The sequence below is a fragment of the Rana temporaria genome, chromosome 8 (genome assembly GCF_905171775.1).
Source record: "Rana temporaria chromosome 8, aRanTem1.1, whole genome shotgun sequence".
In the NCBI taxonomy this organism is placed as follows: Eukaryota; Metazoa; Chordata; class Amphibia; order Anura; family Ranidae; genus Rana; species Rana temporaria.
In genome coordinates, this window is record NC_053496.1 from 51802387 (window position 1) to 51814561 (window position 12175).

General features: G+C 47.1%; 1 protein-coding gene across 2 annotated transcripts in view; it reads left to right on the forward strand.

Annotated features, from left to right (window-relative positions):
* MYOF (myoferlin) overlaps positions 1-12175 on the forward strand; it is a 517119-nt gene that overhangs the window by 293669 nt on the left and 211275 nt on the right. For both annotated transcript variants that reach the window (XM_040361780.1, XM_040361785.1), the window contains 2 exons: positions 4773-4901; positions 5855-5917. In XM_040361780.1, the coding sequence (XP_040217714.1) occupies positions 4773-4901; positions 5855-5917 (192 nt within the window). The remainder of the gene's footprint in view (positions 1-4772; positions 4902-5854; positions 5918-12175) is intronic.

Sequence of the window (12175 nt, forward strand, 5' to 3'; positions counted from 1 at the left end):
TACTTGCCCCCCAACCCCCCCCGCCACCACCGTTACGCAGCATCCCGACGCCGTTACGCCGCATCCCCGCTGCCGCCGACTGGGTAATACGGGCGGGGAACATTACAGCTTTCATTTGAATAGCTGTAATGATTCGCGCCACGTATAGACACTCCCCCTTGCTCGGGTGAACTGTCCAATGCCGAGCAAGGGGGAGTGTCTATACGCAGCGCGGCGCAAATCATTACAGCTATTCAAATGAAAGCTGTGATGTTCCCCGCGCGTATTAACCAGTCGGCGGCAGCGGGGATTCGGCGGGATGCAGGTAAGGGGGACATGGCTGGATATAGGGGGGAGACATGGCTGGATATGGGGGGAGACATGACCGCATATGGGGGACATGGCTGGATATGGGGGGGAGACATGGCTGGATATGGGGGGGAGACATGGCTGCATGGGGGGGGACATGGCTGGATATGGGGGGGGAGACATGGCTGCATATGGGGGATATGGGGGGAGACATGGCTGGATATGGGGGGAGACATGGCTGGATATGGGGGGGGAGACATGGCTGCATATGGGGGATATGGGGGGAGACATGGCTGGATATGGGGGGGAGACATGGCTGCATGGGGGGGGACATGGCTGGATATGGGGGGGGAGACATGGCTGCATATGGGGGATATGGGGGGAGACATGGCTGGATATGGGGGGAGACATGGCTGGATATGGGGGGAGACATGGCTGGATATGGGGGGAGACATGGCTGGATATGGGGGGAGACATGGCTGGATATGGGGGGAGACATGGCTGGATATGGGGGGAGACATGGCTGCATATGGGGGATATGGGGGGAGACATGGCTGCATATGGGGGGAGACATGGCTGCATATGGGGGGAGACATGGCTGCATATGGGGGGAGACATGGCTGGATATGGGGGAGACATGGCTGGATATGGGGGGGGGGGACATGGCTGCATATGGGGGGGGGAGACATGGCTGCATCTGGGGAGGACATGGCTGCATTTGGGGACACATTTAAAAAAAAGTATCGGTATTCGGTATCGGCGAGTACTTGAAAAAAAGTATCGGTACTTGTACTCAGTCCTAAAAAAGTGGTATCGGGACAACCCTAGTTTTCATGAAAGAAAATCACTCAACACTGACTGTGTTAATGGGGGGAATCTCTCCAGTGGAGCTATTGTGTTCTTAGAGGGGGGCCTTTCCAGGCTGGGAAAACCCCACAAAAAATCGCATAAAAAATCTGACATGCTGGTTGTACCAAAGTTGACCGATTTTAACTTGGGTAAAATCAGCCTGTCCATACATGGTTTAAATCTCCCTGCTGAACCCGCTATGATTTAAACTGCCTGTGGCCGGCTTAAGTGTAGCTTGAACCCCAGCACGTCTGTTTTCCTTCCATGTGAACTGATAAAGCACATTCCTTTTTTTTTCACAAGTTGTTTATTTAAGGTAACAAAGACATTTAAACAAGTGTTCCCATGTTCCCCGAAACAGAATAAATCCTAGGTGTATACATTTACAGTTCCAGTGCAGCATTTAACCACTTCCCGACCGCCTCATGTAGATATACGTCGGCAGAATGGCACGGACAGGCACATCAACTTACCTGTACGTGCCTGCCTAGACGTGGGTCGGGGGTCCGATCGGGACCCCCCCCCCGCTACATGCGGCGGTCGGATCCCCTCGGGGAGCGATCCGGGACGACGGCGCGGCTATTCGTTTATAGCTGCACCGTCGCGATCGCTCCCCGGAGCTGAAGAACGGGGAGAGCTGTATGTAAACACTGCTTCCACGTGCTTCACTGTGGCGGCGTATCGATCAAGTCATCCCTTTTATAGGGAGACTCGATCGATGACGTCAGTCCTACAGCCACACCCCCCTACAGTTGTAAACACACACAAAGTGAACACTAAATCCTACAGCGCCCCCTGTGGTTAACTCCCAAACTGCAACTGTCATTTTCACAATAAACAATGCAATTTAAATGCATTTTTTGCTGTGAAAATGACAATGGTCCCAAAAATGTGTAAAAATTGTCTGAAGTGTCCGCCATAATGTCGCAGTCACGAAAAAAATCGCTGATCGCCGCCATTAGTAGTAAAAAAAAAATAATTAATAAAAATGCAATAAAACTATCCCCCCGTTCACCTGGTCCCACACATTAACAATTGACCCACGGGTTAAGTCTATATGTATTTTTAATTTTCTTTTATTGCATAGTGCTTTGCTGATGTATGCTATATGTCTTATTATATTACTTATTGTTTAGATTGGCTGTCCTGATGAAGCGGAAAACCCGCGAAACTAGTAGACGCCGACCAATCCTGGATTTGTACAATTGTTTTGCATTTTTAACCAAATAAATCTTTTTTACACCATCATTGTTTATTGCATTTTATCAGTACCAAGACAGTCCCCCCCAACACACTGTGTGGGTCATATTGGGTCTAGCTTCAGCAACTATTCCCCCACCCACTCTCCCATTTTTTCTATCCCCTATTTTGTAAACGCTATAAATCTTTGCGCAAACCAATCGATAAACGCTTATTGCGATTTATTTTTTTATCAAAAATAGGTAAACAAATACGTATTGGCCTAAACTGAGGAAAAAAAATGTTTTAGATATGTTTTTGGGGGATATTTATTATAGCAAAAAGTAAAAAATATTGAATTTATTTCAAAATTGTTGCTTTATTTTTGTTTATAGCGCAAAAAATAAAAACCGCAGAGGTGATCAAATACCACCAAAAGAAAGCTCTATTTGTGGGGAAAAAAAGACGCCAATTTTGTTGGGGAGCCACGTCGCACGACCGCGCAATTGTCTGTTAAAGCGACGCAGTGCCGAATTGTAAAAACCCCTTGGGTCATTTAGCTGCATATTGGTCCGGTCCTTAAGTGGTTAAATAAGGGAATTCAAGCTAAGCTTGTTCAGCACGTTATTGAGCTCGTTCATTCTTCAATCATTCTTTTTCATTGGATTTGGATCTAGAGAAATAATTCTTACAGGTATTCATCCATTGAAAGCAGTCAAAGGGTATGCCCTCCTGCATAAAGCTGCAGAGAAGACTCTTGGGTAAGAGGGTCTTGTCGTATTTGTCAGTCATATGACAATAATTTAGTCTCCGTGATGGCTTTCCGCCTACTCCAATAACTAAATTAAATGAGCAAGGAAATTGAAAAGTTCATTTGTAAACAGTAATGTGATTTCATAAATGTACCAACATTGGCCCAGATTCAAGAAGCACTTGCGCCCGCGCAACCATAGTTGCGCGGCGCAAGTGCTTACTTGCTCCGGTGTAACGAGTGCTCCTGATTCAGGAACCTCGTTACACCGAATGCAGCCTAGGATGTGACAAACATAAGCCTCCTTATGCCTTCACATCCCAGGCTGCATTCTTGCGTTGGCCGCTAGGGGGCGCGGCCTTTGTGATCGGCGTGTAGTATGCAAATTGCATACTACCACCGATTCACAAAAGTTGCGCGGGCCCTGCGTACGCAAGGTACGGAGTTTCCGTACGGCGCCTTTAGCATAAGGTTGCTCCTGCTAATAGCAGGCGCAGCCAATGCTAAAGTATAGCTGCGCCTCCCGCTCGCGACGTTTAAATTTCACGTCGTTTACGTAAGTGAACCGTGAATGGCGCTGGACGCCATTCACGTTCACTTACAAGCAAATGACGTCCTTGCGACGTCATTTGCCGCAATGCACGTCGGGAAAGTTTCCCGACGGAGCATGCGTTGTTCGCTCGGCGCGGGAGCGCGCCTAATTTAAATGATTCCCGCCCCCGGCGGGATCATTTACATTAGGCAGCCTTGCGCCCGGCTGCTTAGCATATTGCCCGCGCAATTTACGGAGCAACTGCTCCGTGAATCGCGGGCAAAGCGCAATATTTGCGTGGGCGCAGAGAAAAAAATTTGCTCTTTGCCCACGCAAATATTGCGCGATTCTACTTGAATCTGGGCCATTTTTTTTTTGCCCACTGTTGGGCAATACCAGTGTGTTTTGTGTGTGTGTGTGGTGTGTGTGTTTTTTTTTCTTTATTTTTTTTCGACAATTTTAATTTCCTTGGTGAACATTTGCTTGCATTCATCTGCTTTGCATGGGATAGTGCTCCAACATTTTATAGTGGCTTTAAAAAAAAAAAAAAAGTTATATATGTTCCTTGGTCTAAAAGGCAAAACCTTATTTTTTTAGTTTTTTGGATAGAGTAAAGAGGGATTAGAACAACTATCAGATTTTTATTGCTGTCTGTGCCCCCCCTGGGCAGATTCACTCTTTATTTGTCCTGTTTACTGTTCTCACCGAAAGTGAGAGCGAATCCCAAATTTTGGGTTGTCGCCAGAAAAGGATTTGAGGGGAGATCGTCCAATGGGGACACTAGTTCTGGTGACAATAACCAGGGATTATCAGACTAATCTCCCCAATGGACATGTGGCAAAAAAATAAAAAGAACCCTTCCTTACTTCAAAGACATGTGGCTGATAAGAGGAGCGCAAAAAAAGCCTGCCGGTCTTTGATTTTGGGCGACTCTGCCAATTGAAAGGCTAGGCATGAGTTGCCTGCTTTAGTAAAACATCCAATTACTTTATTTCACCATATAAAATGTGTTTCATGGCTTTAAATAGCCACTTCAAGGTGATAAAAATAGGTGTCTTTGGGTAGAAAATTGGTATTTATTTTGCTGATGACGCCTGGTGCATTTTTATTTTTTTTATGTGATGGTTTTCTTTGGCTAAAGGTGACTATAGTCATGGTTGAAATTTTTTTCAGATTCGTGTTCGGGTGATTGAAGGACGTCAACTGTCTGGTAATAACATAAAACCGGTTGTGAAAGTTTGCATCTGTGGACAGACCCACAGGACAAGAATCAAAAGAGGAAACAACCCGTATTTTGATGAGGTATGTTCTCCATTGACCTCCAGCTATGTATATTTCAGTTGTTATGATCTCTACTAGTTGCATTTCAGGCATGCCATCTAGTGGAATGTTTGAAACTACTATTACTGATTGTAATTGTTTTAAAATGCTTGCGCTAGTAACATCTTATATTTTATAGTTTTGAAGCCAAGCTTTGAATATAAAACGTTATAGAATAAGTTTTTTCTTTTTTTTTTCTTTACATATTTTGTAGTTGTATGTCTTCTGAGCTTTTTTGGGCCCAGAGACTGATGAGTTTTAACATTATATAAATTTAAACTGAATTTTTTTTTTTGTTTAATTATCATTTCCACATCGTCATTTCAGAGTAATTGTGTTTTTTTTTTTCTGGGCAGTAGTTATTAAAAATTTTAGTAGACCACTACTGCTTTTCTACTTTCTAGAATTCCTTCCTTCTCGTTTTAGATATAGTATAGTGTGTGTGTGTGTGTGTGTGTGTGTGTGTGTATATATATATATGTATGTATGTGTGTGTGTGTGTGTGTGTGTGTGTGTGTGTGTGTGTGTGTATATAAATGTGTGTGTGTGTGTGTGTGTATATATATAATCATTTATCTTTCTATATACATTAGAACTTGTGGTTAGGGATGGCTGAGGCGTGTTTTGGATGCTAGTCCGAAACCAGCCTGAAGTATCCTTCCGACAAATTGTCACCTTACAAAGCCAATCATAAGTGAGCAAGACATTCCCCTCCCTGCAACCTTGCATATACATGTTCCTTGTATGCGTGCAGCTACAGAGCAAGGAACACCTTGGTCACGTATGATTGGTCCAGAACAGGCAACTGCTTCCTGGCGGCATATCTTAGGTGGGTTCAGATAAGAATCCAAAAATGCCTGCATTTATCCCAGATTGTGACCATGCTTCAATCTGTGTTATCCCTTTTTAGAATTTTTTTTATTTTTATTCTACAGATCTTTTTCTACAATGTGAATATGTCACCAACTGAGCTGTTTGATGAATCCGTATCAATCAGAGTAAGAAACAAATGATATTGCTAAATTTTTCAAATTTTTGGCCCATCATGGTCGATCATCAGATCATTGGCAGTGCTCTTTTTCTAGGGCCTTTTACTGAAGTCAGTGGGCACTGCATGTAACAATGTCAAACTCCATTGTACTGCTTTGCCTCTCAACCAGTTTAAGCAAAACGAGCCTGTACTCCATTTTACTCTTTGTAAAGCAAGTCATGCTTAAGATTCAAAGAAAAAAAAAACTTCTTTACTGCAGAGACCAAAAACAACTTCATATCATCTTCAGCACTTAAAGGAGAAGTTTGGAGTTATAAAAAATAACAAACTTACATACTCGCCTCTGTTTCAGCACCAGTTTGAGGCTGCAGCTGTCCCTCATCGGCTCCGAGAGCTGAGTGATCACATGACCGATGATTGCCAAGTTCTCGCTCTTCTCACCGCTCTCTAGAGCGATGTGCTGGAAAGTGGTGGGCACAGCTGGCTCTGGATCTCTGCCTGTTAATCCCAAATATGGTTGGAATCCTTCCAGAGTTTGGTGCCACTTTGTGATGCCAGCTGACCGCGGAATATAACCTGCTATAAATTGACACTTGGTCTCAGGAGTGCAAAAGTAAGTGTATTCCTGTGACCCAGAAGAGAAATATGACCGTAAAAAGCTTTGGCATTACTTCTCTTTTAAAAGAGATCTGTCAATATACAAGATACAATGTTGCAAGTCTTCTCAGCTTCTACATTAGAACATTTAATGTACACAAGACACCATAATATGCTTGCTATTACCTTTATGTTCTAAGAAAACCCTTTTGCTCCATTTCGGCTAAATTACACCAGCTTCCATCAATCCATCCAATAAAAAGGAGTTTATTTAATTATTAGACAGAGGTAAGGCCGTTGGCAGGGCTCAGAGCTATGACAGCTGTGACAGTACAAAAAAACAAGAGAAGGCACCCAAGATTTGATTTACTTGGAATTTAAGTGATACTCTCTCAAACTATGCAGAGCATGAAGCCCATCACAAGTTTCCAACAAAACATCCCGAACAGTTAGACCCCTTTCACACTGGGGCGTTTTTCAGGCACTTTAGCGTTAAAAAAAGCGCCTGTAAAGTGCATGAAAGAAGCTGCATCTGCAATCCCAATGTGAAAGCCCGAGTGCTTTCACACTGAGGCGCTGCACTGGCAGGGCGTCAAAAAAGTCCTGCAAGCATTTTCTTTGCAGCACTTTGGGAGTGTTGAATACACCGCTCCTAAAGCCCCCTTCCCATTAAGGGAGCTTTTTTTAACACCAAAGCGCCTGAAAAAATGCCCCAGTGTCAAAGGGGTTTGAAAGCACTCAGGCTTTCACAATGGGATTGCAGATGAGGCCTCTTTCAGGCGCTTTACAGGCTTTTTTTTTTTTTTTTACTGCCAAAGAGCCTGAAAACGCCCTAGTGTGAAAGGGGTATGGTTGCTTCTCTTGTAAGACCAAGCAGGTGTCCCAGAGTTCTGCAGACATTAACACGTTTCCTTAGAAGTCTGAGGAGGGGCACCCTCGAAACATGTTGGCGCCTGCAAAACTCTTAGATCCCCTCCTGTAAGACCAAGCAGGTTTCTATCTGTTCTGGCTGTACTGTTGAAAACTTGTGATGGGCTTCATGCTTTGCATTGTTTGTGAGTATATCACTATTTAAATTCCAAATAAAATTAATCTTCGGTAATGCGCAAGGCTGGCGGGCCTTCTCTTGTAGTTTTGTCCTTGGTGCTCATAGATTTCCCAAATTAAAGAGGGCAGCAAGGCCAAGTGTTTCTTTGGAAGATTGTTACCTGAAATATGTGCTGTAGTTGCCTGGTGTGTAGAGAGAATACCCCTAAAGGAATGATCCCATACCTTAGCGCAGAAGTATTATTGCATCTTTTCTTTGATGTGGAACTGACTGTTCTGTTTAGGTGAAATCATTGGGGTTAATTTACTAAAGGCAAATAGACTGCACTTTTCAAAGTGCAGTTGCCCCAAAACTTAGTAAATGAGGTAAAGCTTCACTTTGCAAAGAATACCCAATCGGGTGCAAGAAATATAAAAAAAAAAAAAAAAAAAAAAAAAATTGTTTGTTCTTTATCGTATATCACGGGACACAGAGGCATAGTCATTACTATACAGGTTATATGGAGTACCTTCAGGTGATGGACACTGGCAATCTCAAACAGGAAGTCCCCTCCCTATATAACCCCCTCCCATAGTGGGAGTACCTCAGTTTTTTCACCAGTGTCTTAGGTGTTGGTCACGAATTAGCTTTGCCTCCAAGTCCTTGGGACCAAGGCAGGCTAAACGGATCTGTCCAAGGGGCCTAAGAGCCGAAGTGGACAGTACCCGGGCCCCAAGTCGTGAGGTTTTTGCCTATAATGCTTCTCCTTGGAGGGCTGGACCCTGGGCCCAGGACTTTGGGTTTTTTAAAAGTCAAAAGTTCCTGTTGCCAGGGTGCTATATAGGTCCAGGGCAGTAGGTGTTCCTTCCTGGACCCCAGTACCTGAAGGTCTAGTACGCTACCCACAGAGAAGGGGGAAGATTGGACCGCTTGCTATGCAATTGTCCTGCGGCTTGGAGCAGGTACTGTAAGGGGGGGCTTGCGGGACTTGATTCGACGGCAGGCCCCCCGGGGGAGATACTGAGGGATTAGCCTGGGTATGCTCTGCATTGGCAAAAAGCTTCCACTATGTCTGTTTAAGACAGGATGGTCTTATTCTCCCCAGTAGCATGTCCCCCTTATTGTGTGGTATTTTTGCTGCTGCAACCCTGCATCTTATGGGATAGGGGGCTATAAAGGCAGCCTAACCCATGACAATAGGTCTGTTGGACTGAGTTGTCTTACTTGTCCAGGGTGTTCCACCGCATACTGTTCAAAATTGGAGCCTCCAGCGTTTGGCATGCTTCCTCCCAGCGTGCTGCGGGTGCGCGTGTATGTGCGAATGTGCGCGTAGATATGCGCACCGTTGTGCGCACTGTTGTGCGCATGCGCGGAAGGGAGGAGGCGTCAACTACGTCAGGAGGAAGGGGGCGTCCCCTCCTCACTGTTATCTTCGGCTCAGTTGCAAGCTGAAGGGCTGGAGGAAGGACACAGAGCGGTGGTGCTCGGAGGGTGCATGCTGACACCCGGTGGCGTAAGAGTACTCCAGGTCCGGAGCTTGCTCCCCAGGGACCGTTTTTTTCTATAAAGCCTAAATCTCTTGCAGCAGCTGGCAAGCAGCACAATATTAGGGGAACAGTTTAAAAAAAAAAAAAAAAAGAGTAATACTGTTTTTCTCTTCCGTCCATAGACGGACACAGCCTTCATTGACATTAGGGTTATGCTTCTTCCTACCAGGAGAGTTTAGGCAGAATTTAACAGCACTTAAAGTGTTAAAACCTTTCCTTCGTGCCGCTCCTCCCAGGGGGCGTGGCTCCCCCAGGCATAACCCACACCCTGCTCTAGGAGCCTCAGTCTTTTTCTGCCTAACGACAGGAGAGGAGTCAGGCGCTTCTGGAGTCCCTGTACTCTGGAGTTTTTTTCTTGCGATTTTTCTCGCTTTTATTATTTTGTTCCTGCATTTTTGAATCCTGTGATTCTTCTATTAACAGCCGACTGGGTGACAGGCTGGGTCTTGACTCTTGTAGTCCCCCCATGTTTGGCCATCGAGCGTGTGCCGGCCCTTAGCTCAGCTTTGGGACGTCCACGACAGGCCCCGTTGCTCCAGGGGCGGCTGGGGAACTTCGGTTCTAGGGCACACATATGACCGGTCTCTATGACTTTGTCACAATGTGTCTGGCCGACAGCCATGCCGTTTACGGACGTTGGTTCGGTCTGGGATACCTCCAGCCGGGTAGGTAAGTAGTGGCCCCTTACTCAGGTAAGTGGTCTGGCTGGTGTTTTCCCTGGGGAGGTCGACTGAGGATCCGCCCTGCTTTCCTCTCTCCCCTTCCTCTCCCTCCTTCCCCTGACTGGGTAGTGGCTGTGAAGGGGGGCCTCCTGTGTTTTCTTTGTTACCACCGGGGCCCGTGTGTTGTTGGGGGACTGTGTTGTTACTCTGGGGGGTGCTGCTATGTTCTATGAGGTGATTTTTACCTCAGACGATGGCCATCTTGGAAATCTCCTTAGTAACGCTGTGATTCTTCCCTGAGGTGACAGACACAGCCAGTGCTGCTGTGTGCTGCTGTGTTCTATGAGGTGATTTTTACCTCAGACGGCGGCCATCTTGGAGATTTCCTTGGTAACGCTGTGATTCTTCCCTCCCTGAGGTGACACACAGCACAGCCTCTGGTCTCTTGTAACAGTTTTAGTGCTGTAACAGTTTTAGTGCTGTGAAACGCTGTGATTCTTCCTTGAGGTGACAGACACATCGCAGCCAACACATCAGAGCACACCTCAGGTTTTTCAGCTCTCTGCAGCTAGGTGCGGTGGTGAATACCAGGGGCCCCCATGCTCTGCAATAGCAGCAAGGAGGTGACCAGTGGGGTTTTTTTTTTTTTGTCCTGCCTTGCAGGGTGGGTGACTCAGCGCTGACACTATGGAACCTGAGCCAGGTCTCCCTCTCAAGCTATGCCTGAGTTAACCCTTAACGCCCCTTCCCCTGCCACATCTGTTATGTTGGCTGTCCTGGGTTTCTTGCCAGGTTTGAAGCAGCTAGTGCCCGGATGGGGGGTAAAAAGCACCCCCTCCCTGAGCCTGCTTCTGGGGATGTCTCTGACACAGAATCGCTTTTTTTCTGGTTCTGTTATGTCAGAGGCTGCGGGTTTAATCCTTATGGATAGTGAGGATGACTCTGCTGCAGTCAGTTGCTGGCAATAATTTGTTGGAGCTCTTGTTTCTGCGGTGCGTGAGACTCTAAAAATTGAGGATGTGGTGGAGACACCTCCGTGTCAGTACCAGCAGACTGCCACGCACCGCTGAAGTGTTTCCTTGTGTTCCTTATTTGGTCAATATGTTATACAAGGAATGGGATGCACCGCAAAAAGTTTGTCAAAAAACTTTGCAACCCGTTACCCCCTTGAGGGGGGCTTTAAAAAAAAAAAAAAAAAAGTAGGTCTCTCCTCCGCCAGTGGACCCCCCTGTGTCCAGACTGCGCAAGGCCACCACGTTACCTGTGGAAGGGGCTCCTGCATTTCAGGATCCCGCTGATAGGAGAGTGGAGGCCGTGGCCCACTCCCTATTCATGGTGGTGGGTGCGGCGGTGAGGCCGGCTCTGGCCGGGGCCCTGGTCAGGCCCCGACTAAAAGGGCGAAGCTCCTGCTGCAAGAGCTGGAAGAAGGGGCTTCCGAATCCTCTAGGGACCTGGCTGAACAATTGGTTCAGGGTCAGAAATTTCTCTGCGAGGCGGCCATGGATACGATTCGGGGCTTCCGTCTAATCAGTGGTTCTGCGCCGCCTTGTGTGGCTGAAGAGCTGGTCTGCGGACTAATCCTCTAAGGTGGCCTTGGTGATGGCCGTTAAGGGTGAACGGTCCTTTTGGGACTTCCCTGAATGGCATCATTGAGGATGCCACGGGTGGTAAGCGCATGCTGTTCCCACAGTCTGGGAAGGGCTAGGGACCTCGCCCTGTGCAAGGACCCTCCTTGCCTACCTCCGAGCGTTTTTTCACCCGCCCTGTGCGGTGGGGGTAGGTCTACATGGTGCTTGAATCCCCGCTGCGGGGTAGCAGCGCACCTGATACCGCATGCCTAACAAGTCTGCGGACATACCTGCTTCCGCCTGAAGGTCTGCTCCCGCCCGTGTCTCGGGTGGGAGACTGGCTTCGTATTGCGAAGTGTTTTCCTTGGGGTACAAGATTGAGTTTCTCTCTTGTCTGCCAAACAGGTTTTTTCCCTCTGGCCTCTGGCCTTCTCCGGTTCGCCGGTTGGCTCTGTCAGGGGCTGTCCAGGATCTTCTGGTCAGGGGAGTGATTGTGCCAGTTCCCTCGTTGGAACGGTCTCGGGGTTTTACTCCATTCTGTTTGTGTCCCCACGGAGGATGGGGCCAGGTCAATCCTGGGCCTCAAGTCCCTCGTTTGTTTTGTCAAGGTGCAAACTTTTAGGTGGTGTCGATTCGCTTGGTAATAGCGGCACTCCATCAGGGGGATTTTCTGGCATCCTTGGATGTCATGAACGTGTGCCTGCATATCCTCAAACCACCGGAGATTCTGTGCTTTGCGGTCGGGGGGGACCATTTTCAATTGGTGTCCTTCCCATTCGGCGGGTTTTCGCCAAGGTGCTCGTCCCGATACTGTCCCGGCTGTGACAGCGGGGGTTTGTTATCATGGGATGTCTGGACGACATT